The sequence below is a fragment of the Paralichthys olivaceus genome, chromosome 1 (genome assembly GCF_024713975.1).
Source record: "Paralichthys olivaceus isolate ysfri-2021 chromosome 1, ASM2471397v2, whole genome shotgun sequence".
Lineage (NCBI taxonomy): Eukaryota > Metazoa > Chordata > Actinopteri > Pleuronectiformes > Paralichthyidae > Paralichthys > Paralichthys olivaceus.
In genome coordinates, this window is record NC_091093.1 from 18,874,801 (window position 1) to 18,901,854 (window position 27,054).

General features: G+C 42.0%; 2 protein-coding genes across 5 annotated transcripts; both read left to right on the forward strand.

The window, feature by feature from the left end:
• Nucleotides 1-1,083: 1,083 nt before the first annotated feature.
• scube2 (signal peptide, CUB domain, EGF-like 2) lies at nucleotides 1,084-19,810 on the forward strand. Of its 4 annotated transcripts, none has more exons than XM_069524261.1 (23): nucleotides 1,084-1,405; nucleotides 1,871-1,987; nucleotides 2,257-2,382; nucleotides 2,511-2,645; nucleotides 3,490-3,615; nucleotides 3,734-3,850; nucleotides 5,643-5,732; nucleotides 6,400-6,516; nucleotides 6,643-6,765; nucleotides 7,483-7,599; nucleotides 7,755-7,877; nucleotides 8,172-8,288; nucleotides 8,826-8,915; nucleotides 9,055-9,177; nucleotides 10,185-10,352; nucleotides 10,724-10,930; nucleotides 14,728-14,898; nucleotides 16,125-16,292; nucleotides 17,241-17,402; nucleotides 17,533-17,730; nucleotides 17,823-17,975; nucleotides 18,089-18,168; nucleotides 18,666-19,810. In XM_069524261.1, the coding sequence occupies exons 1-23, from the start codon at nucleotides 1,318-1,320 to the stop codon at nucleotides 18,810-18,812; spliced, it is 3,063 nt and encodes a 1,020-aa protein (XP_069380362.1). In that variant the 5' UTR covers nucleotides 1,084-1,317; the 3' UTR covers nucleotides 18,813-19,810. The 4 variants fall into 4 exon arrangements, with proteins under 4 accessions (XP_069380362.1, XP_069380367.1, XP_069380372.1 ...); XM_069524266.1 differs by having other exon boundaries at nucleotides 10,727-10,930; XM_069524271.1 differs by lacking the exons at nucleotides 8,172-8,288; nucleotides 8,826-8,915; nucleotides 9,055-9,177; nucleotides 10,185-10,352.
• An 817-nt stretch (nucleotides 19,811-20,627) lies between these two features.
• On the forward strand, nucleotides 20,628-26,271 carry tmem9b (TMEM9 domain family, member B). The gene is made up of 5 exons (XM_020098966.2): nucleotides 20,628-21,105; nucleotides 22,409-22,500; nucleotides 22,588-22,696; nucleotides 22,875-23,009; nucleotides 24,910-26,271. The coding sequence occupies exons 1-5, from the start codon at nucleotides 21,034-21,036 to the stop codon at nucleotides 25,063-25,065; spliced, it is 564 nt and encodes a 187-aa protein (XP_019954525.1). The 5' UTR covers nucleotides 20,628-21,033; the 3' UTR covers nucleotides 25,066-26,271.
• Nucleotides 26,272-27,054: the final 783 nt, after the last annotated feature.

A 27,054-nucleotide genomic window follows, 5' to 3' on the forward strand; every position in this document is an offset into this window, starting at 1 on the left:
AATTTGAATCTCAAAATAGTGGAGGCTTCTTGAGGTCACCTGTCTCCCCCCTACAAACAAATAGTTAATAGTCCTCGCTGCTGCTTCTTCTGGAAACATAATAGAAGTGTGTGAGCTGGAGCAGTGATGTTCAATGTTTCAGGAAAGAAACGGAAAGAATGTGAATCAGAAAATAAAAGAGAAAACGGAAAAAGAAAGAAAGAGAGCTGACAGACACTGTTGACAGATTTCTTTCCACAAGGTTAGAAAACTAAAATGGCATTTTTCAGGTGTGTTTTATACTTTAGGAACTATCTGAATAAATGTTTAATAATGTTCTTTTTTGCATGATACTTCAAACAAACCTCAGTAAACTATGATAAAGTAACAGGAGGATTGAAATGTGATGATATTTCATATTTACTCATTCTAAATTTGGCATGCAGTGACTACCCTCACAAACACTACAGATTCATTTGTACAGAACTGTATTTGAAAATATATATTTTTTAATTTGCATGAGGGACATCATGAATCAAGAGAGGAAGGGGGCCCACAGAGACTGATGTGTCTAGGGCCAAGAATCGTGTGCTACGCCCCTGACTGTGAGTATGTACTGTGTATGTATTGAGAGTATGTATTGTGTGTATGTACTGTGAGTATGTACTGTGTATGTATTGAGAGTATGTATTGTGTGTATGTACTCTGAGTATGTACTGTGTATGTATTGAGAGTATGTATTGTGTGTATGTACTGTGAGTATGTACTGTGTATGTATTAAGAGTATGTACTGTGAGTATGTACTGTGTATGTATTGAGAGTATGTATTGTGTGTATGTACTGAGAGTATGTACTGTGTGCACGTAATGAGTATGTACTGTGTGTATAAAGTGTGTATGTTAGTCACAGTTTTAAGACACACTCGATCACGTTGGCGCAATAATAGGATTTCCGGTTTAGGATTTCAAAATAAAATTCCCTTCCAGCGCTCTGATCTCATAACCTTTTCATCATCATCACGACGCTTCCGGTTCAGCACCGGCGATTTAATTGACTTGACGCAGCGGTCTCCTTTTTTTTACGTGTACGCGCGCGCACGCTCTCATTCTCGCTCTCTTTTAAACACACACACACACACACACACACACACACACACACACACACACACACACACACACACACACATACACATACACACATACACACACTCCTTTCTCTTTTCAAAAGCCCCTTGTGAGCAGATTGACAGGCTAGAATGAAAATGAGGCGGACGCTCGCTCACGGCTTCAGTGCGTACGCGCCCGCCTGAGCAGACGCCTCCACTTGGATCATATCACCATGGGACCTGTTCGGGCTGCGAGGGACTCCTGTCTGTTTCTGCTCTTGGTACACAGCCTCCAGAGCGCTGCGCTAACAGAGATTCGAGGTGGGACTGTAGTGAGTGTGTGTGAGTGCATGTGTGTGTGTGTGTGTGTGTGGTGTTTTGCAGTCGTGCTACTTTACGCACGCTTTGAGGAGCGCGCTCTTGTTGTGTTTCTCCACTGCGGACTTTTTCTTTTAGTTTCCCAGCGTGTTGCTGCGTAAAGTGTCGCTATGGGAATTTACGTCCTCCTTACACAAATACGTTTTCAGACAGGTTCTGTTTTGTGTGTAACTCATTAACTTGCAGGGTTGTTTACCCAGGACCTTTTAAATTCCCTGCTGTAGACTTCATACTATTATTAGTAGAAGTAATAGGGAGTTTTGTAGTTGTGTTTTTCAGTTAAATCAGATTTTTGTATGCTGTCACAAACAGACCAAACCAAGTGCCCGCATGATAAAAGTCCCACAATGTGAATGATTGTTTGAATGTGTTTGTGGTGATTATTAAGACCCTTGTGGATTTCATCAGATCCATGTGCAGAGGGAAGTGATGGCTGTCACATTGATGCTATTTGTCAGACCACTCAAGGCTCCTACAAGTGCACGTGTAAAGCAGGATTCAGAGGAGATGGAAAACACTGTGAAGGTAATGTGTCTGCTGTTGGATAAACATTCTTATCTGGTCACCACATCCCTCAGCCACAAAGAGGGATCACTGGATTGGACGTGTAGACACTGTAACATGTTTTCACATCACAATGTTTATTCTGCTGTGATGTTGTTTAGGGATAATTATTCCCCTTATTCTTACACCACACATCCTCTCATTGACACTCTTACTGTTTGTGCAAAGACAAACATTTTGACTTTGAATCAATGGGTGAACACTCCTGTGTGTGTGCTGTTACTTTGCAGACACCGATGAGTGCGACCTGGAGTACAATGGTGGCTGTGTACACGAGTGCACCAACATCCCAGGAAATTATCGTTGCACTTGCTACGACGGATTCAATTTGGCACATGATGGACACAACTGCCTAGGTAAGAACGGCCAGAGACCACTGAGTAAATAAGCTTTTGTGATGGCGTTCATGTCTGTGTGGGCTGCCGGTTGTGAAGTTTCTCCCACAAACCCTGTGAATCCATGTGACCAATCCTCTGTGCTGTAGATGTAGATGAGTGCAAGTTCAACAACGGTGGCTGCCAGCACACTTGTGTCAACACCATGGGCAGCTACGAGTGTCGCTGCAAGGACGGCTTCTTCCTCAGCGACAACCAGCACACATGCATCCACCGCTCTGTGGGTGAGTGTACTCACATGCACACTTGTTATGTGAGCATCTGTGAGCCTGACAAACACAACTTAAAGATGGTTTCTGGCACTCAAAAACAAAATAAAAAAAAATCAGTGTCTAATTCATTTATAAAAGAGGGTTCAAGGATTGTTTCTGGATGCTTGCATGTGCTAATTGTCGTAAGCAAAGAAAAAAAGGGGAAAAGCAATTTCTCTAATGCTCACATACAAATCTTCAGACTGACAGCACAATGAGGGGTGACAGGTTCAAGCTGGCTCCCTTCACTGAGCTTTTATCCACAGCAGCAACATGCTGTGGGAAAAAGGATCTCAGAGTCCCGGAGAACAAAATAAGTTAATAACTGCAACACTCGGGTCTATGTGGTCTGTGTCGCAGATTTGTCTGCAGTGCCTTTGTTTTGTCTCCTCGACTGAAGTCAACTTAAATGCAGGCACTTTCCACTTCATCGAGTCTTGACATCCCTTTTAAATCCTGTGGACCTATCCACTCAGCTGTGACTCATCTGTATAAATGGCGTTTTCATAATCTCAGTTTTCTGCTCAGAGCATCGTTGAGTATGTTGTAGACTCCAGATGAGTTTGCAGAGCTTTGCTTGCAGGGAATACTTTTTTGAACATCTTTTTGTTTACTTGCAGAATTCAAATGTTCTCTCTAGATGTGACGAAATGTTAAATAACACTGGGTGGATGTTTTTGAATTGTGTAAAGCCTGAGAACAATCAGTGTCTTTGAGGACGGCGGACTAATCTCTCACTATGTGTGCCATTGTGTGGAGCTGGTCAGTCACTGTAGGAGAGTTTCATTGTGTGCCCTCTCCCTCGTTCTCTTCACAGAGGGCCTCAACTGTATGAATAAGGAGCACGGCTGTGCCCACATCTGCAAAGAGACGCCCAAAGGAGGCGTGGCCTGTGAGTGTCGCCCAGGGTTCGAGCTGGCGAGGAATCAGAAGGGCTGCACCTGTACGTGCTCGGTGGCATGAGGCTAACTTGGTGCACACACACACACACACATGCGCAGTTGGCTTCAAATGGTGTGCTGATAATTTTGGCTCACGCTTGCATGTTGTTGACCCCGCAGTGACTTGTAACCATGGCAATGGAGGTTGCCAGCACACCTGCGAGGACACAGAGAACGGCCCCATATGCAAGTGTCACATCAGGTACACCCTGCAGCCCGACAAGAGGTCATGTGTAGGTAAGCGTGCTGTTCATCACTCGTCAAACAATCTTCCATTTTCAAAACTTCCCTTTGAAAGCATCATATCTTAATCTGTCTGATGATGTATCCATATTGTCTTTAATCAAACTGAGTTGATTCAACTCATGCTGTGCAACTAAACATTGTTTAAACTTGCACAACCCTATCACAAATTCTAAAGAGAGCAGAAAGTTTCCAAAGGTACTAAATAGACTGAATTTACGGGATTGTTTTTGTGAGAGTGCACAAAATATCTAGAATACTTCAGTTCAGTGGCGGATCTAGGATTTTTCTAAATCCTAAAGGGGCCACATTTTACATGGATTGTACATGTCCATCATCCATGTACCATTTCTGATTCAGTAAGGTGCACATTTAAGTCATTCCTTGTTTACTGTTAGCTCAAAGACACGCATCGTTGAATATTTTTTTATATTGTTCCTTGTTAAAAACTCTTAACAAATTGTCATATTTTTTCTTAGTATTGTTGGTAAGTATCTTCAAGGGCAAATCATATTTCCGCTGGGACCAGTGCCCGATGACCACGCCCCAGTTTCAATATAACGGTGATGATATTGTGTTGTGGTAAAAAATAGACATTCTTAACTTAAGGTCCACTTCTTCCACATCCCACCATCTTCCTCAGCAAATGAAATTCTGAGCAAGATAAAATGTGGTTGAAATCTGGGGGGAAAGTTGATGAGTGGATCAAACAGAAACAGAAAGCTGATGAAAGCTTTGATTCATGTTTTGGCTTCTTGTTTCTGATAAATGAAATTCGATAGTAAATAAAGTTGAACTCGACCTGAGCCCAGGGAGTGAATATTCCAGGAACAGCTCACACTTTGCTTCTTTAGTCATTCAGAGACTATCTTGATGACTGAATGAAAACACAGTAGCTGGAACTATCTCCCTCTGTCAGCTCTCCTTGTTATGCACTGTACCTTTTCCCACACAGCGGTTGTGAAGGATAAGGATCGGCTGTCAGATATTGGGTAATATCTCTCCCTCCAGCAGCAGTGTGTGTGAGGTCCGGGCATATCAGTGCAATGTTGTCTCCAGATTCACATTACTGATGTGCTGTGTTGTCTGACACGCGCCAAGCCACTACAAGCTGAATATCTCGAGTGTAAACATGCATCTGCTTACTGAGCGGTGACCGACACAAACAGCCAGAGCGGAGGTCAACAGAGAAGTCACTGTGTTTGTCTTGTTACCTCATCTATGCTTGTTTGTTGGACGGATTACACAAAAAGTACTAAACCCATTTCCTTGAAACTTAATGAAAGGGTGGAGCACAACCAGAGGAAGAAGCAAATAGATTTTGTTTTGGATCCTGATCAGAGGCACTTTCAGGATTTCTTTTTTCACTTTCCTTAACATTGCGAGAGGGTGTTTTGTGAGAGCGCATATCTCCGCCACGGCCCAACAGTCCCCTTATGAAATCACATTTGGATTCAGTAGATCCAGGATCCTGGATCCGCCCCCGGATCTGCGAGATCTCTGCGATAATGTGTCCAGTAGTTTTTTTGTAATCCTGCTAAATGAACAGACAGACGGATAAATAAACAAACCCAGAAGAAAACATAGCCTCCGTGGTGGAAGTAATAATTCATGGAATGTTTAGGAAATTGATGTCTATGAGTTTGTGTAATTTGATTAAATCTAAGGGGACAATTGAGCCATGGCGGAGGTCTGTGCTCTACTGAGAGCCATTCCAGTTTTCTTTAAATGTAGTGATTTTGAATTTATCAATCATAGCAATAATAGTTGATTTTCTGTGTCGCAGAGCGTGATGAAGCCACCACCGAGCCCTCGGACCATAACGCCACGTCCTTCGCTGAGGTGGACAAACGGGTCAAACGTAGACTGCTGATGGGTAACGATTGCACCCTCCTACATTCAGAGGCTTGACTTTCTTTTTAATGTGACGATGCATTGAGCTGCCAGGAACCACTGAGGGGTGTCAAACAGGAGAGAGGAGTAACGTCTAGTAAACCCCAGGCATTCCTCAGCCGTTTTGAGCAAACTGTGAAATGACTATGCGGTTGCTTTCTCGCCCCCAGCTTCCACCCTGAAAAACATGCATTTGTGACAGTGTGGTACATTTCACATTTTCCTTCCATTTGGGGAAGGGCAGCGTGTGAAACTCGTCTTGTATAGTTAGTATTTATCAGTTGTGTGATTCTGGGAGAGTCCACACGTGAAAAACATTATATCTTTGGCACCAGCTCTGGGAGTCTTCTCCTGTGTTATAGATAATACGTGTTATGAGGATGAGCTAAGATGTGTACCTAACCTATATATGTGTTTCCTTTGCTGTTCACTATACAAACCAGGCATTAGAGCCTCATTCGGCTGTTTCCACCAGCATTTATTAATGTGTTAAACAGCATTAAACAGTCATGAGAAGCAACTGTATATTTGTTGTGTTCCGCTGATTGATTCTCAGGTGTTTTTCGATCGAGGTTCTGTTTTGCTAACGTGACATATGGAAATAACGCAGCATTTTTCACATACCCTCATGCTGTGTGTTGCACTTTCAGAAACCTGCGCCGTGAACAATGGGGGGTGTGACTGCACCTGTAAAGACACATCCACCGGCGTGCGCTGCAGCTGCCCCGTCGGCTTCACCCTGCAGCCGGATGGAAAAACATGCAAAGGTCAGACTGGCAGTCCCCAAAAAAAAGAAGAGATCACGAGTGTCTTGGTGCTGCTGCAGTTCAGCTTTGTGATTTTGGAAGTGTTGTTTGAGTGTTGGTGTCAGGATATCGCCTTGTTTTCCACAGATATTGACGAGTGCGAACTTCACAACGGCGGCTGCGATCACTTCTGCAGGAACACCATCGGCAGCTTCGAGTGCAACTGCAGGAAAGGCTTCAAGCTGCTCACAGATGAGCGTTCCTGTCAAGGTAGAAATCAAATCTGACTCCTCCTGTCTGTTTACCTCAAACTCTGCACAAGTCAATTAAGATCAGCTGGAACTAAATGTTTTTGCATAAAACAGATAGAATCATGACATAAGATGTCTGAGACATCCATTGCTCACAAATTTATAATTTCATTTTAATCATTTTATTTTTTTAAGTCTTGATCTCTTATTATATGTGGGCGGGTCTTACTCCAAGGTTACTTTGTATAAACATCATCTTTCTACATTTTTGTTGATTAATCAGAGAACAATTTATGGATCTTGCTGAAAAAATCAGGCATGTTTAGGAGACTGGTGTTTATGAGTGTGTGCAAGTTAAATAACAATCCAGACCTAGTGAATTTAAATGTATTTTCACATGTGGACTGTTGGGTCTTGGTGGAGGTATACGCTCTGAGTGCGGTAATGTGGCTACTGCTTCGTTTACCTTTGGATTCGAATTTATGTCTTAAATGAGGCTTATCTGATGCATGTGTAAGTACATTAAGGTGTCTCAATGATTTACTACCTTCTTTTTATCTGCAAATCAAATTCCAGCTGTGTTTTATTTGTGTAGCACCCTGTACACGTCACATTTCTCTCAGTGGGAAAATGCAGGATCAAATGCTTATGTGTGTCTGTGGGTGGGAAATCCCTCCTGATGAAGATTGCAACTGGCTGCCCTGCTATTATGTCATCTGTCTGATTCTGATTACAGATATAGATGAGTGTTTTTTTGAGCGGACATGTGATCACACGTGTGTGAACTCCCCCGGTGGTTTTCAGTGTCTGTGCAACAAAGGCTTCACCATGTATGGACTGGCCCACTGCGGAGGTGAGACCCTGTTAGGCGGAGGGAGTTATACATAACAACTTGAGTGTAACACACAAATGCTAAAAAGCATACAAATGTGAGTACTTGCTCACTGATGTGTTGTTGTGAAACGGAGCCTGTAATCACAGTAATGATTTTCCTTCTTTTCCCCTCAGATATAAATGAATGCAGTGTGAACAATGGCGGTTGCGAGCAGGGTTGTGAGAACACCATGGGTGGATTTGAATGCTTTTGCCATCCTGGCTATAAGCTGCACTGGAACAAAAAGGACTGCATTGGTAAGCTGGTGCATCTGTTGAGTGCTGCTGTTCTGTCTCTGGAACAAACGTGATAAAAATCTGTGTGACATTCTGCACTAAAACCTGGGGGACAAAAACAGGAGATACTTTGAATTCTGCTCTCTTTTTTTCTTCTTCAATTCTCCGTCACTTTATTTTTCTTGTGTTTTGAGTAAAACATCCAAAGTGCAACAGTGCTGTCGGCGCTGTCAGGACGTTGGGCCGTGCCTCGTCCTCGTTGCTACAATGAAGTTTTCTTCTTTACCCTCGAGTTTTGTTATGGTTTCTATCTAGAGGCTGAGGGTTTACCACCTGCCAAACCCCCCTCTAAACCCACCTTGAACTGTAGTAAGCAGGAGGGGGGGGACCGCTGCTTCCTGACCTGCCAGTCCCAAGTTCACATCACCAGTGGTGAGTTGGTTGAATCAGATCACCACATTTAGCCAGGCCACAATGAGTTTGTGTGATTTCTAACTTGTTATCTAGGAGATGAGCTCTGCACAGGAAAGAGTTTCATGCGGTTTGTACAAACTGCAGTTGCATTTTTGGTTGTGTCTGTATCTTTGGTTCTCATGTTAGCTTCAAACAGGGATGAATGGATGTCAATGGAATTCTGACAGTCTAGCAAACACTGAGGCTCCTATATAGTTTGCATAGGGAATAATAAGAAGAATAACCTCAGATGATATCATGTGACTCTCCTCAGTCAAGTGCATCATTACATTTTTGGCCCAAACAGCACAGAATAGGTCAGGGTTCTCCTGGTGCAGATGTGTTCTAGCAAAGTGATGTTAAATCATGCTAATGGAAACATAATTAGTAAGTTAAGCTGGTCTACATCTACTTCTGTGAACGGTCGTCAGCATCAGTCTGCAGAGAGATGAGTTTCGTGTTCCTACATGCTTCCTGTTTGCTCTCTCACTCGCCTTTTGTGGCCCTAACTTTTAGGGACGGAGGATTCCTACACGGTGACCTGTGGAATGCCTTTGCCCTGCTTGGCTGACGCACAAAAGAACAACAGTGGCTTGTATTGCTTGGGCAAGTACAAAACATCACAGATTTACATCGATCTTTCCGCTCTGCCGCACAAAACCGTAACTCAGGAAACAACACAGGCTTTTTTGTCATCAGTTGATATAAAAGTAGATGAAAATAACAAGATTTGTTTCTGTTCCAGGTCCAGAAGTGGCCGGAGTTCCACGCATTAAGACCACAGCCACTTTTAAGTCAGGCACGGGGAAGTGCAACTTAAAACGAAGCCAGGAGAAACTAAAGGAGAGCTTAAACGCTGCACATTCAGGTACAGAGGTTGCCACACAACCATCCCAAAACATCCACACACAACACAGGATACAGATCGACAGGCTTTTAAGTTTCAGCCTCTTCGTGGTGTTGGTTAGAGAACATTTTGGGTTTACTGAGAACTGTCAGCATCTCAAGCCACAATCTTCGGAAGATAAAGCAGACCTGAAAGGCTGTAAACCAAAACAACCCAAAGGCAAATGTGAGAGAAATTTGTGGCTAAAGTGATGTGGTTTTAAGTGTCTTGAACGTCTCAGCGCAGCACTTTGAATGGCAGTGACAGTGGAGGATGTAATTAGCCGTAGCATGCCTTTCAGTTAGCTCTGACCCAGCTATCAATCAAAGGGAGTTCTGATTGGAGGGTTATTTTGCCTCTCCAAAGTGATTAGGATGGATTTCTTACATGCATCACAGTTGCTGAAAGTGCACATAATTGTTTCAAATAAAGGAAATTATCAAAGCCACTTCCCAGTCTGCGTACATGACAAAAAAATGACCAAGCTAGAATAGTACTCAGTAGAGCACATACCTCCACCAAGGCCCAACAGTCCATGAAACCACATTTAAGTTCCCGAGATCCTGATTTTTTTTTTTGATCTGCACCAAATTGCACACATGCATAAATATCGGTCCCTAAAACAGAATTCTTTTCATCAAGAAAAAATTCCTGGATCTGCCCACTAATCCAGATTGGTACTAACATCTAATGGGTTCTTTTCTGAACTATAAACACATATTTCCAAGTTTCGTAATAATCCATCAAGTAGTTTTTCATAATCCTGTTTGCAAAAAAACATAAAACAACCAATAAATGGACAGGGGGGAAAACATAACGTCCTTGGACCAGATAACTATTTGCAAGACCTTTTTAAAATTCATATAGTAATTCAACCTGGGAATTTCTTTAACAGTTGTGCATTTGTGTGTGTGTGTGTGTGTGTTGTCTTTGTGGCTCTGCTGGCTGTGGCATGGTTGTGGGGGGGTGGTTGTTTCCTGTGTCCACAGATAGCAGGTTCCTCTTCACTGAAAATGTCCAGTTCAGCTACGTGAGCCTGCGCTGCACCTCGTCTGGGCTGCGGACACGCAGCCGCCACGGCAGGAAAGCTGGCGAGGAGGACAGCTCCTCGATTACAGCTGAGTTTGAGCTGGATGTGAACCTAGAGGAGGTAACAGGTTGGTTGGTCTCGCTGCCCTTCTTGCCTGCTCTGTGACCTCTGTTCCTCATTCTCCACCTCTGTCTTTCGCCGCTGTCTGTTCGTTACTAATCAAACCAAACTGTTGAAGTATCTCCTGTTTTGACGTGGATCTGGTGGTGGTGGGCTCTGGATTTGGGGCATAGGGTCAGAGGGGTTCTTGTATTATTTTTCTTGATTTCTCTATGAATGGTAGCCAAGAGTGTTCCTCCCCTGACTTGGAGTGTTTTTTATATGTGCATGCCTGAGTAAGCACGTGGTCATCCAGGCATGAATTCACAGTTTACTTTAGGTGTGTGTGAGATGACATTTTGTGCTGGAAACAGTTGTGGGATCAAGTGCCTCTCTCAGCAGAGAGCTGCGACCTGAGCTGCGTGCGCCGACGCTCGGAGAAGAGGCTCAGGAAGACCATCAGGACGCTGAGGAAGTCCATCAACCGGGAACAGTTCCATCTCCACTTCGCCGGGTCCGACTACGAGCTCTCCAAGAATCTGGAGCAGCCAGTGGAACTGACGGGACATTGTGTGGGCGGACAGGTGCTGATGGGCAGGAAATGTGGTGAGTCTGGTTTGTCCGTTTACCTTTAGTTCCCTTTGTCAGTCAATGCAGCACGAGATAGAGTTTGGGACATGCAGCATTCAGCCAGTGTTCTTTTCATCTCTGGAAAGCATAGAACCAACCACTTGTGTTGCACCTAAAAAGGCAGCGACGACTGTGGGTTGGCCCGACGCACACAGTCGACTCACAGTCACGACTTTAAGTAATTGAAATGGTCCATGCCAGCAAGATATATTTAGACAGGCTGGTTTAATGATTGGATTCGGAGCAGGTGTTGGCCAGATGAGTTCCATTTTTGGTTAGCAGACATGCTGTAATGAGCTGGTTGGAGGGCAGAGCGAGCTCGTGTGCAAGAACAGAGAAACTGTTGTTGGTCCTCTGCGCTGTGAGATCTCCCAGCATCTCCCTCGGATAAGAGCCTAACGTGGGGCCACAGGCACCCCCCCCCCCCAGTGGTTGCTGCCTCTCGGGTTGGGTTTTTATATACATGTCGTGATGGAGAAAATGTTCATTAAATACGACCACACACTGTCAGCATTAGAGCACTGAGGGCTGGCATGTGTTTTTTCTGGCCGTCAGGAGCGTGTGCCCCTAGTTTCGGGCCTCACAGAAAGTTTTCTGGCAACCGCACAGCCTCTCAATATCAGTGAGAGGAAACCGGTGCCTTTCTTCCGTCGAGATGTCTAAATATTTACTCATGTGCGCTGTGTTCGACACATGCCCGTCTACTACCAGTGTTCAAGAACCCGATGTAGATGCAGATATTTCATAAACTCCACACACACTTTTCAAGTCTGATTTTTGTTTCCCTCCTTCTGAACTGAACGTGGCTGGTGGACGTGTTATTGTTCTTTGCACGTTAATTGGAAACCAAAACAGGCCTGAAGCTTTACACATCATCAGCATCTCCCTGTAACAGCGGTTTGTTTTTATTTCTTTTTTGGGGGGGGCTCAACATTAACATCAAGTTTCTGCTGCTGATTGGCTGCGCTGATGTGATTTTAACCTGAACTGCCCTTGTGCATTATATCTCTCAGTAACACAGGTCTTAAGTGTCTTGATTCCTTAACTCCCCGCTACGCTTTCAGGTCAACATTAAGCAGTCTATTGGCCGTGGCAGGGGTGTAGACATGTAATTTGGGAGAGGAGGCGGGGGGGCTGAAAGGCATTCTTCTTAACCTCCAGCTCTTTAAAGGAGCTATATTTTCCCCCTCCTCCCCCACCTCGAGCTCTGGCTTAGCTTGGAGCGCAGTTTAGTCCTTTTCAGTGCCCATTCCATTGAAAACCCCATTTGGGGCTTGTTCTCACTGCCCTTCCGAGAGACGACACCATAGCCTTCCCTGTGCATTTGGAGAAAATATACTTTCACATTTTCGGCATTTTTCTCCTTTGAATCAGTGATGTGATATGTTCAGGCTCCTGTTCACATCTGTTTTTACTCCAGGACATCGACTCGGTTTAGATGAAGTTTATATTTATTATGAAACATATGATAAAGCTTACTGCTTATATAAATATTTTGTTGTTCAGTTATTTTTGTTAATCTCAACACTGCATGTACCTACATCAGAATATGTAGTGTTTATATGAAAAGGAAAACGAGCGAACTGTAGCAGTTGAGATCCGGATCCAGAGATGGCCTGAATGTCGCACGTCCACATGTTTGCGTCCATTTGATCGCAGTAGTCGACTTGTTTGCGTATTTGTTTTAACATTGAAGATGTTTAGGAAGTGCTGTTGATTCAAGCTGGCAGTTTGAGTGCTGCGTCCCCCCTGCCCCCCAGCTGGGGCCACTTTGCATGACCCCCGGCAACTAAACTGCTGAAGAGAATTGACTTCAGCCACACCATGGGAATCAATTAGCATCAGCTGTTTGGGCCTCCACTTGATGGGCGCGAGCAGTGATTGGGCCAACCCGAATGGGGGGATTCAGAAACCTGACCCCTTTTATTGGGTTCAGCTTCTAACCACTGTGATACCGTAGTGTTTTCCTATGTCATCAAGTAGGCAAAGACTGGGGACTTGAATAGAGGTGAAAGGTCTTTTAAACCTCTTTGGGGCCATCAATTCGAGGACTCTATAGAAGCGTTCTTTGCATTTGAAAGGCTTCAAGGTTTTTTTCTCTTTCACTCTCACTCTCTCTCTTCTCTCACTGCTTCTCTCTGTCAAATAAAAGCTGTTAGGGGACAATGCGATGATGGCTCCTCGTGGTCTTTTAGAATAAACAATGGGCTCCGAAAAATGGACCGCTCTTGAGAGAATTACATTTTCTTGCTTTAGAGGGAAAATCTAACTATTTGCTAAGCTGGATCGACATAAAGCATTCGTGTGTTGAGATGGTGGATTCTCTATTTACAGGCAGCTTAAAGGCCACAACGCATTTTATGCTAAAGACCTGGGACTTCATTGATTTATTGTTGGTGTGAGATCAGCTTCTGTTTTCAAGTCAAGTTCTTAAGGCCCTCGTAGACAGACGCAGTATTTCTCAAATTAATTACAGACATTACTCTGAATGGGAGGAACCAAAGCAAAACTGTGATTTAGTCCCTGTAATCAAGCCTTTACACTTTGGTGAGATAAAAAGGAAATCCTCTCTTTGATTTGTTTCTGTGTTTGAGGCGAGGGTGCGTACGGTGCTTATGGTATTAAAAGTTCCCCCCGATGCACCGTCATGTCCTATGTTGATGTGTCAGATGTAGGAGACAAAGGCAGCAGTGGAGAGCGCCGCTGCTCTTTTGTCTCAGTCATTTTGTTTGGTTGTAGTAGGCTGGTTTGCAAAAAGCATTTCCTCAGGTTAAGGCTGAGGTTTTGCGCACAAATGTTTCTGTACACATTTGTTTACGGTCTTTGCTGACAAAGACCAAAAGAAGAGCAATCATTGCACTTATAATCTTATAAGACAAAAAGCAACTGATTCCAAACAGATCGGCAAGCATACCCATAGTCCTAATCCTGAGAATTTATAAGTATTTCTCTTTTGACACCTATCAAGAGCATTTAAAACTCCACTAAGCTGAACTGCTTCCTTCCCAAAGCAATGTGCTGAGTTTCCTGCACCTCAGCTTAACCACATCTAGGCCAATGATGTGTGTAGTATTCATTAATGCAAGCAGATCCCTCCAAACTGTCAACGGATCAGATCATGTCTTTAATGTGTTAACGGTGGTGAATAATAAAGTGGCTGCTCTTCATTGTGTTTATCCAGTTCAAGTAGGTACACAGTTCTGTTTGGTTACACTTAAGAGGCAGCTGATGAAGTCCGGGTTACTTTACTTTAATAGTCTTGTCGTGCAATTGAGCCGCTGTATTTACAGTGTAAATGTGCAGCGTGGTTAGGGCTGTTTGATTTTGTGTAGCGAGGGGCCACACCGCTGTATTTGTTGATTCATGTCTGATTTTCACGCCGTCTGTCTCCCCTCTTATGATGTGATTAGTCCAACACCGGCTGACACTGATCTCTCCTAAAGTGATGTAAAGTACACGTTCACACACGCCGGCTGTTATGAGAGGCTTTAATTGTTTGTTTTGGTTTCTGAGGAGAATCTTTGATTTCACAGTCCTTAAATAATTAGATTAGTGATGACAGTATTCTTTCTGAGAGAATAATGATGAGTTTAATTATTTAGAAACATGGCTCACCACAGCACTAAGACCCGACTGTCACCGACGGGATATGACCAACAACCACAAACATTGCAAACCTAACTTCAATTCTCTTTGTGTGCGCGCGTGTGTGTGCTACAACTAAGTGATTGAAGTAATCACCTTTAATCCATCTTTCCTGTGTTGTCTGTCAGTGAGGTGCAGTGTGGGTACTTATTACGACGCAGACCAGGGAAGGTGTGTGTTGTGTCCTGCGGGGACGTACCAGGGTGAGGAGGGACGGACGTCCTGTGAGGTTTGTCCTGGACCTGAGGGAAGAGAAGTGTCGAAGGTGGTCGGTGCTCGAAACATGTCGGAGTGTGCGGGTAAGTCAGTGTTCAGCAGAAGGAAGCAGTAACTAACATGATTTTATTGTATGGATAAACTGGTTTGTCTTCATCTATAGAATTAATACATGAAACTTATTGTACCTCAAAGTGGTCTATCAGCTAATATCTGTACTTTCTTCTCCACAACATTTTTACAAAGCATCGTGTTTCATGCTTGCATCGTTTTAATTTTTTTTTAAAGTAATTAATAATTCGAGGGGAATTGATCCATTGATCCAATGGGAGTGGGCAGGTAAACCTAGACCCCGCCTCCTTCTATGAGAGCAAAGCGCGCCTGCAGTAGCAGAGACACCATCGCCTCCGCCGAGACTCTGATGGTCATAATGATGTAGAAGACTGTTGCATTATTAGGGAATAGGCTTTTACTAGGGGATATTACTTTTACTTTTGATACTTAAAGTATATTTAAAAGTACTCACTTTTACTCAAGTAGAAAAGTTAATATGGTACTTCGTCCACCACTGCTCAAATCTCACAGAGCAAACATCAAACTATTCCGCTACAGAACGTAGCAAAAGTTATTTTTTTCAAAAATATATCTTGAAATTTGACATTTAGTGTTTCCTCTAGTTTGTAGTGACAATAGTGTAAATTGAATAGCCCTTAAGAAAAGAAAGAAGTTAGCAATGACACAAATCCATGAGCCAAAGCAAAACATGATACAACATCTTTAACAAATAAAACTGTAGAAGCAAGAAAGGCACAAAATGTAAACAAGTGCTTTGTGATTATGAGCCACACAGGAAGTGATTGTGCCGTGATACAGATCTTCCTCTGGCAGATGTTCTGCTCTGTGTAAAGTCAAAGACGCTGGAGCTCAGATTTGAAAGATGGATTTGAATTCAAAACATGAAGTCGGCTGAATAAAAAGCTGAAGGAGCCACCATGTTTTGGTCTCCTCCCGTGCTGTTATCGCTACGAGGCTAAGCCCCTGATCCCATCTCCTCTGACAGACTAAACAAGAAGAGCTATCAGCAGACTCCCACTGGCACCTAGTTTTATTAGTGCCCCTGAAGACACAGTGTGTGAGAGGCGTTCCATTAGCCTTTGCTTTAGCTTTGTCACTGGCTCTAATCTTAATGAAGCCGGCAGTTTTCCTCATATACCACATTTTTAAGGTTTTGAAATCAAACTCATCCACGTGGTGTAGTTCTGAACATTGTGTGTCTAACTATTGACCAAATTTGTTTGTGTGCATTCAGGTCAGTGTTCCCCAGGTCAATACTCTCATGACGGCTTCATCCCCTGCCTGCCCTGTCCACTGGGGACGTACCAGCCGGAGGTGGGCCGCACCACCTGCTTCCCCTGTGGAGGGAATCTGGTCACCAAGCGCAGCGGTGCAGTCACCTTTCAGGAGTGTGAGACCAAAGGTGAGAGAGTCATCTGTGTCTAAAGTGTTGATGCAGGGTCAAGGATGCATTTTTTAGCCGTGTGAACACAAATGTGTCTGGGCCACATTGAGGAAACGCCTACTCAGCTGACGTCCTCTGACCTGCTACAGTTTCACAATGAAATGAAAATATTGTTTCTCTCGTCAGTGTTTCCCATATATTGATTTATCTGCATCAACACTCCCCCTCACTCTCATCATAGTCAGACTGACTAAAAACAATATTGCATTTGGTCTTTGCAAACAGAAATGACAGACAGTACATGTTTATTTGCATATAAAGAGAAATCAGATCACAGGTGGTTACTCAAGACTCAAGTAATGACACACTCTTAACCCCAGGAGTGAACTGACGTTCTATGAGCTGTCCACTTGTGATTGGATCAATTCCAGTTCAGTTTTGTCTTTAAGTTTTCAAGGTTGGTTTTTGTGTAGGCTAGATTACACAAAAACAACTGAACAGATTTCCATTAAAACTCGGTGGAATCAGGCTCATTTATGGGGCCTGTTGGGTAGAGGGCCTTGGCTGAGTTATGTGCCAGTATCCTTTTTCATGGCTAAACATTAGTGGAGGGATGAGATGGTCCATTTTTAGCTGTGAACGTTTATGAAGACCTGTCAGGTTTATTACATAAGACTCTTCTTTTACTTCACTTCACATTAGTGTCTTATGGTTGCTGAGTTTATGGATCTATTTGAGTGAAACTCTGCTGCCCCCTGCTGCTGATTTGTTATCAAGTTCATTTAAAACAACCTCACTTTGTATGTGTCAGTGTTTCAAGAACAAGGGGAAAAGTTTTTTACTAACTTCTTTATTTTTCTAATTAAAATGATTAAGAGCACTGATTTTAGAGACGCAAACATAAGCATGGATATTAGGACGGTATATAAACTAACAGCCTCATGTCGCTGTGTTTGGCTCCTGCAGTCCAGTGCTCTCCAGGACATTACTACAACACCAGCACACACCGCTGCATCCGCTGTCCAATGGGCACGTATCAGGCGGAGTTTGGTCAGAACTACTGTGTGGCCTGCCCTGGAAATACCACCACCGACTTTGATGGCTCCACCAACATCATGCAATGCAAAAGTATGTATGTCTGTGTACAGTAACTCTCCTGAAGCATGCACACGTAAAAAATACAGCAGCAGTTTGAGGTAAATTGCTGTAACAAGAATAAAAATCAACTTTATTTGACATGTGTACATTTTTTTCACAGACCGACAATGTGGGGGACAGTTGGGAGACTTTACCGGCTACATCGAGTCGCCCAACTACCCTGGGAACTATCCGGCCAACATCGAATGCACTTGGACCATCAACCCGCCGCCCAAACGTAGGATCCTTATAGTCGTCCCAGAAATCTTCCTGCCGATTGAGGATGAGTGTGGAGACTACTTAGTAATGAGAAAGAGCTGTGAGTTTGAACTTTCCATAAAATTCTACCTTTTGTATTACAGTATGCTGATCACAGATTCTGTCCTTTGTGCTGACATCTTTACCTCACAGCTCTGTCCAACTCTGTGACGACCTACGAGACTTGTCAGACGTATGAACGTCCCATCGCCTTCACCTCCCGCTCCAAGAGGCTTTGGATACAGTTCAGGTCCAATGAGGGAAACAGCGGGAAAGGCTTCCAGGTCCCATATGTGACATACGATGGTAAAATGAAATGTGATGTTGTGTAGATGGGATGTTTGCCGCCTCTGTCTCTCACTAAAATCTGTTAAGATGCGTCACATTAATGAGCTGTTTGTTGAATTTATTTGTTTCAGAGGACTACCAGGAGTTAATAGAAGACATTGTGAGAGATGGAAGATTATATGCTTCAGAGAATCACCAGGAAATTCTCAAGGTATCGAGAGTTGGCACCTTTTATGAAAGAGTATCATGTTTGTGTTGTGTCTATTTTTGTTCTAAAGTTAGAAAGGAATTTTGTCATTTATAATGAAGAGAGTCAGAAGAAATATCAAATCTGTTGGACGTGCGATCAAGTATAAAAATATTTAGATTTTAATTTAGGTCAATTGGTAAAAATAATAAAACTTTACACTTTGCACTAGTCCAGGTGTGAGAGGACAAAGGTGTGAATAAGCTTCATAGGTTAGGAAAACACAGATGGTTTGATTTTGGCTACAGTGAAAGTAACAAGATTTAATAAAGCTATTAACCTAGGTTCCAGAATTATTACCTTCACTCCCGGGTGTGTATCTGTCAACCCTGTATTTGGATCCAGTGAACATGTAGCACCCTCTTTTGGAGACATGTAGGACTACAGGCTGCTGCTGCTGCTGTATTGGCCGTGTCTCTTCATATATTACATGATATTAATGAACTACATCTTCTCCTCAGGACAAGAAGCTCATGAAGGCGTTGTTCGATGTGCTCGCTCACCCACAGAACTTCTTCAACTACACAGCTCAAGAATCAAGAGAGATGTTCCCTAAATCCTTCATCCGCTTCCTGCGTTCCAAAGTCCTGAGATTCCTTCGCCCCTAAGAAGCGTCCTCACCATGTGTCTGGGTTATAGATTAAATACCGGCCACAGTATCTGCTTTTTTCCAACTGGCCCCAAAACACAGTATTCTGAAGTTGCCTGTTTTCACCTGGAGGGATGAGGGGACAACACATTCCATTAAAAATGATCCTGAGTTGGAAGTAGACAAGACAAGCAAGTTGATTCATAACTGGAGCTTTTAGAGGGAACATAGATCTAAATGAGGATTCCTCAGAAATCGGGGTCTCTTCCCTTTGTTTGGAAATTTGGAAACATGTTTTTGAAAATTGTAAATTACTTTATACCCTCTTTTAGATTTTGAAGTCACTTCTCATGATTTACAAACTGCAAGTCTGTATCTGAATATTGCTAAATATTCTACAACCCATCATTATGAGACTTGTGATTATGAACATTGTGATTAAAAAACAAATATGGTAGCTAAACAGATGAATGTCAGCCAATGTATCTATAGTTTTAACTTAGGCTACTTTCACAGGTAGAGACGAAATCCTGCAAAATGACAGAAACAAATATAGCACAACGTTTTCATGGAGAAATTAGCGCCACTAAAGAAGTAGTGGCACCACAAAAGCAATTATTCTGATGAATCTTTTGTATATGATGTAAAAAGTTTTAGGTGAAACGCTAATGTAATGTAGCAACTACATACATTTGGACAGTATAGCATTGCTGCAACTGCTTGTGGCTTTTTTTTTTTGGTTTTCCCAAAAAAAATATAAAAAATAACAGTGGCTTTTATGCATTTATGAGACATCAGCTGCCTCGCCAGTACCTGTCAGTACATTTTGTATTATGAACTAGCAACCAAAGACAACCGCTCACTCTGCAGAAGGTCAGAGACCATGAAAAAAACAAGGCATCCTGTAAAATAGAACTGAGCTATTCACCTGTCTTAGATGATACGTGTATGTATATTTTCTATGGTTTTGTACATCTAATATGCTGTAAATAAAGATAGGAAACTTATTTTATGTTATCATTCCTCCCTCTCACTTTTTTTCTAGAACAAAACAGAACTTTTAAATTGTTTGCAACACACCACACACACACACACACACACACACACACACACACACACACACACACACACACACACACACACACACACACACACGACACATGTATCCATGGAGGGGATTGATCCTAAAAAGTGAAAATAAAATCCTCATCGTTTTTATATTGACCTGGCATCCGCTCCAGAAAAGTGTTATTCTGGCGGTAGAGATGTAAGACACTGGAATATTGTGTACAAAACAAAAAACTGGTTTAGAAAAACAGCTTGCACAAGTACAAGCATAACCAGAGAATGAAAAACATTTATTACTCTTTCCCTCGAGAAGCCCCACTCCCCTGCTTTAAGCAATTGGCTCCTGCATCTTATTGGGATACAACAATCAAGTTAAGTCAAGTCTGTCTGTCCCCGGCAGCTACAGTCACACCTGCTTCTGTGTGAACTAACCTGCTCCCATAGATCACAATTAGAAATTCAGAATGTATCAAGCGTAAACCTGAGCTGCAATCCCTTAAATAATAAATAATAAAAGTGAAAGTAGGCTCCTCAACAGGATGGAGAATGGCACCTTTCAGTGTTTTATACTGTAAAGTACTGGATAAATCACATTAACATGTAGTAAGGACTGTTAATGTAGCTGATCAGGTTAACTACATGTAGGTCATAGAAACTCACACACACACACACACACACACACACACACACACACACACACACACACACACACACACACACACACACACACACACACACACACACACACACACACACACACACACACACACACACACACAGGGTGCGCTTGTTTTACCTCCAGATACTCACCAGCAGGAGCGGGGTGTGCCAGCGCTTGAGTGGGTTTGATAGTGTTTCCTCAGGATTCATCCAAACCAACGGATCGATTGATGAATGGTAGATCTGAACACCCAATCAATCACCAGCAGATCGATCACACGTGGCGTTTTGTCCAACGTGTCACCGCTCAGTGCGTCTTCGAGCTCAGATAATCGGTGTGTTCCTGTGACCAGACCCACCGCACCCTGAAACTTAGCAGTCAGCTGCCAGGAAGCAGAGGCTGCTAGCTATTAGCTGTTGGCTAACGCTGCCAGTTGTCCGGTGGTTTATTTCATGAAACAAGAACAAGAACGGCTGTTCTCCAGAAGCCGAACATCTGACTCAGACTGAACATGAAGACCGTGTTTCTGCTCGAGGTTTTCTCCGTGGCTTGTTTTGTGCTGTTCAGCCAAGCTACAGCAAAGGTAAGGCTAACGTTAGCTTCAGGGGGTTAGCATCACACAGTGAGGAAGTGGTGTTAGTGAACGAGAGGACATAAACATTTGTCTTTAAATCTCCCTTCAAGATCGATGATGTGTCTACTGTTGACTGTTCAGTGTTTCATTAGCAAGGTTAGAATAACGCCTGACACCCTGAGCTAACACATGACCTGTGAAAAAGTCCCTAACGTGATGCTAATGGTGCTAAATATGAGCTTGAGCTTATGGCTGTCAACATCAATGTATCCAGGAAATCACTTGTTTAAATGTATCAACGAGCTGTTGAATGTGATTATGTTTATTTTAGCTTGATGTAGCTCGAACTGGCTCATGTGTGCACACTGTAACATTAGCTAACATGATCACTAATCAATCAGTATTGGTTATTGGTGCAATGTGGCACGATACTGAAAGGTGGCCTGGATTTGGTTGATGTGCCAGCGATGTAAAACAGATGTAAAGTGTGATACAATATGTCTGACTTATCAAAACTAAAAGTAATGTACTGTAATTAAAGTATTCTAGATTCTCTTCATAAGTACATGTACTGTAATGCTGTGTAGCAACACTGTAACAAGTAAAGGTCATTCATTTACTTTATTTAAAGTACTCATTATGCAGAGTGGCCTATTTCAGAATGACATAAGGATTTATCAGATTTTTATAAATGGGTATGTACTGCCATGATGCAGCTGGCAAAGTTAGATTTTAATAGAGATGTTCTGATGTGCCGATACATACTGATACCGAGTACTGATCCAATAACAGCGCAAGAACAAACATAAAAAGTATGCTGTATAACATACTGTATACTTCTAACCATGTATGAAAGTGATGATTTATATCATTGGTTTATGGCCTGGCTCTGGTTAAAGCCTTTGAATAACAAATTCGATCGCCTTGCCATGCCTCCAGTACTGCTGTGTCTCTGTCACAGCTCAGGAGCAAATATTATACTTTTTACTTCACTACATTTATTTGATAACTTTAGGATTAGGGTCATATATTATAATATATATATATTACATTCCACCACTGGATGCTATAACTAGAGCTTATGATAAAAATAATGATGATGATAGTAACGATCATAATAATATTAGTAGTTTTGGTGAGAACCATCTTGTAAATAGCACATGTTAAAATATGAGGTCAGCAAAGACAATACAGCAGAAAAAGAAGGAAAAAAAATAAAAACATGAACTTATTGGCCAGATTAAACTATTACATGTGCTGTGTGTGAGTATTTCTCTAGCGGGATGTGTTAAAAATGGTCTTTCTGTTACAGAAATCTGAAGACATCCGCTGCAAATGCATCTGCCCACCATACAGAGAAGTCGAAGGGCAAATCTACAAACAAAATGTTTCTCTCAAAGACTGGTATGTTCCATTTCTGTCACTACAGTTCCCTAAATGTTCATTTCCTGCGTTCTTCAATCCTGCTAATGTTAAACTCTTGTTTTTCAGTAACTGTCTCCATGTAGTTGAGCCAATGCCTGTGAATGGAAACGATGTGGAGGCGTACTGTTTACGCTGTGAATGTAAATATGAAGAGAGGAGCTCGCGAACCATTAAGGTGACTTGACACTGAAGTGTGTGCGTCAGAGTGTGGGCGGTTGTTGATTTGTCACTTGTCCAAATAGTATTTCGAAATGTATTCAAATTACTGACAACTTGTTTCTTAAATCCCTTTGTTTTCTCAAATAATGTGTGAAAAGAAGCCACACTAATAAAGGATCACTGTGTTTCTTCAGTTTACCATCATAATTTACCTCTCCATTTTGGGACTGCTGCTGCTCTACATGGTCTACCTGACTCTCCTGGAGCCCATATTAAAGAGGCGTCTGTTCGGACACTCGCAGCTCATCCAAAACGATGACGATGTCGGGGTATGTGTTCCTCATCAAGTTGCAGCAATGCAACTGAGAAAGTACTTTATTTCTTTTAAGATGATCATGGTTCTGCCCCACCCTTTGCACTCAAGTTTTATATGTATGTGTTAAAATAACTTCCCTCTGCGCATCACATTACGTGGAATTCACCCATTTCTAGATACAAGGTCATGTGTTCTTGCAAACAATTTCCAGACCCCTGTGTCTGTGCGTGTGCATGTGCGTGTGTGTGGGGGCAAGACAAAAATTGGAATAAACATGGAAATGTCAAATAACATTCATTTATTTGCCGCAGCTTTTCAGTTCCAGTAAATTAACTTCAGTTTTTATGTAAGTGTTACAGCTACTTCAAGCAATACTGAGTAATAAGAGACATCTTGAGGGGAGTGATGTGGAGTTTTGAAAAATGTTTTCTCACCCCATAGATTTTTATGTTATAGGAAGGCTCACTAGAGGATCCAGTAACCACAGTCACTGACAAAACAACTGTAGGTGCAGGCAGCTGTGTCCATTTTCTATTCACAGTACACTAGACATGTTTTTATGTACTACTATTTTCTAAAATATCACAAAAATGACAGCTTGGGGACGAAAAGATGAAACATTTCTGCTGGAATCGTGGTTGTAAGATCATGGGCATGATACAAACCCGAGACAGGGGCAGTATGGGTGTGGCAGCAGTGCAGTGGGATGGTATCTTCTTCTTCTAGTCATTGTAACAGAAATCCTTTTTTGACTGAAATTGAGTACAGTTACTGTAACAGACCTTTCATAGGCTGTGGTGTCAGTTTGAATAGTCTTGTACAACTATTTACCAAAAAGATATAAAACTAGTAGAGTTCAGCTCAAGTGTTTGATCATAGTGCTGGTACTTGTCCATATGTAGTCAGGAATACAAAAGGAAATTTGTTACTGAAAAACATGAAGGAAACTGGGGTTTTAGATAAATCCTGCAACTGAAGCACTTGCAAACAAAGTCTGATTTCTTGCCTCAACCACATCCTGAATTCCATTCCTAATTATTTCATATAAAAAGCACCATTAAAGAGTAAGCAAGCTGTTTGATTTGATTGAGCATGACGCAGTATTCAGACAGGTTTGTATATTAAAGAAAGGGAGTCATTGACAGCCTTTGCCTGAGGGTAGAGAACTGAGCAGCCGCGCTGAGTCTGTTTTCACTGGCAGAGTTCAAGCAAGAGGAAGTGTTACATGATAGGTCTCGCTTAAAAAAACTAAAATGTGACCATGCAGAAATCAGCACCAGACGTTTTACAGTGGTCAGCATCATAGTGGAAAGCTGTTGGTTGGTCCCCCTTTCATGGTGTAAAAACAGAGAAACAGAATTATTATCTAATTTATCTGTGGGGGTTATCAAAATTTTTAGAAAATACTTACTACAGTACCTTGCTCCTGTATTATATCTTAGACCCAAACAGAAGGAGACAAATTTCCAGAAAAACCAATTAAACCGGAACTGCTGCTGTTACATTAATTACAGAGGAAAGGGTGGGCTGGTAATGTTTAGTCAATCTTTAATACACAGGGGATACACAACTGATCATTCTCATGCAAGAAAAAGCTACTAAGATAAATGTACACTTTTCTGTCTTTTGTGTCAGTGATTATTCAAATCCTTTGTTATTATGACCATTTTTTTAAATGATATGGTTTCTCTGATTATAACAACTTTATTCACATAGCATTTAAAAAACGAGTTAAATCTACGTAGCCAACAGATTTGAAAATAACAAAAATATTTAAAATGTTTTCAAATTAACTTAAAAATGTAGCTGCAGTAAAAGCACATGTATAAAAGCACAAGTAAGATGTAATTGAATGAAAAGATCATATCTGACCTTTTCAGTTCATCACATTTTTGTCCTCTCTGTGTTTTCAGGACCAGCAGCCTTTTGCCAACGCTCACAACGTGCTGTCTCGTTCACACTCTCGACCCAACATGCTGAACAAAGTGGAACACGCCCAGCAGCGCTGGAGGAGGCAGGTCCAGGAGCAGCGGAAATCAGTGTTCGACCGCCATGTTGTTCTCAGTTAAAACTGCAGCGTAAGCAGGAGTTACTGATCAAGGAGGGGAAAAAAGAAAACAACAAAAAAACACTGTGACGAGCCCTCAAATTTGATCACCTTTTTTCTCTAATTTGTTGTTGTTTGTATATCATCAAGTGTGATCCATCTAAGGACTTGGTTGGGAGAAAGTCCTCTGCAGACGTGTAATAAAAGCTGGGCACTTTTTTATAGTCTGCAGGCAGCCCGAGAGATTTAAGTGAATTCAGTCTTTTCTTTTTGCACAATCTTGAATGAAGATTCTTAAATAACGTTTCCAAAAAGCAGAATTCAATCCGCCTGCGGTCTAGTTTGCAGAAGTGCAAAGTCACCAGAGAATTTGCAATTGAAAAAATTGATGGCCAAGACTAATAAATGGGAGATAAAAGCAAAACCTTCAAGTAGATATTTAATAACATTCTCTGACTCTTTATGCAACCTGTCAGATGACGTCCCATCAGTCTAAAGCGGACTTACAGTTTTATAAGCCAAAATGGCTTTCAGAGTAAAACATCCAGATGTTGGTTGGTGCCACTTTTCATGGCTGGATAACTGTCTGCGGTCCTGAGAAGTTAAGTCTGTAGATGGTGGGTGTTTTCAATCCAAAAGCTAATATACAACTTGGAACTAACTGCTCTCACCACAGGAGAAAAGAACTAGTGTAATAAAATAGAAATCCTTCAGCCTTCTTTGACAAATGCATGTTTTATAATAAATCTTTTATAAACATGTTTTCAATCCTGTATTCCTGCTGCTATGTTTAACGTCTGCTAACCAGTGTAACATCCGTCGATTCATGCATTTACATAAAATTTGATGTTTGTAAGTAGTTTCGCTGAACCTTGTTGCAGAAATCTGATGCAATTTCTTGGTGATGTCATAGTAAACGTAGCTGTGCTATTGATCCTCATCGAAGACCCTGTTGAAATCAGTGCCCTGTTCAAATGTGTAGTGTTTTATTTTGTCACTCCTTTCTGCTTGGTCTACAACCGAATTTCACATTAAAAGTCCCTGTTGTTACGGGAGAGCTGTGTTTTTGGAGCTCATAGAAGTTTTATTTTGTGAGTAGCTGGGCTGTGTACATGAGCAGAGTGAATGAAGAAACATGGGTGGGAGATGTTTTTGAAAGTGTTCTTAACTATTGTACATGTGATACCTTTAACTTTGAAATAAATTTATGTAATAATTGTGATTCATACATCTGTGGTCTTCCTCGTTCTTTTACATTAGCTGCTGGCAAAACCAGCAACTTTTCTTTCAGTGGGAAGAACAACCAGTTTGCATGAAGTCTTATGAACGGATCCTCTGTAAATTCCCTTCAACGACTGTCTTAAGATCAGATTTCAGATTCAAAACAATATGGGACTCAGCATTGTGAAATACAGTTTTGTATGAAGACTCATCGACGTCTAAAAGTACCTTAAACCAGTGGTTCTCAAACACTGCTCTGTGGCACACTGCCAGAGGGTCCATGAAAGAATTTCCAAATTCCTCTATTAAAATTCATGAAACATGATGAGTTCTAAAAGTATTTTGAATAAATATCTAATATATTTAGTAGTAAAGGTGTAAAAATAATGCCCTATGTCCCAGGAGACTGACAGAAATGAGGGCCAGACGGGGGTCCCTGGAATATTTTCTATCTTGTAACAGGGAACTTTCTTTTGACTGAGAAAAGAATTGCGAACCTCTGCTTTTAACAACTCCAGCTGCTGTAGTCATGGCATGCTACTAGTTCCCAGACAGAAATTCTCCTGTTTTATTAACTCTGAAACATCTGGAAACCACTGGACAGGGGCCAGTGAAAGGAGGCCTCATTAAAACCTGTTGGACTAAACAGTGACTACATTAATTAACTTAGACTGTCTGAAGTATTTGATAAACGCAGCAGACTATCAGCACAGTGATTTTCATACAGCTGCGTCATTGTTTCCTGTGCAGTCCCCCCTTTTCTTCTCCCTCTCTCTCTCTCTCTCTCTCT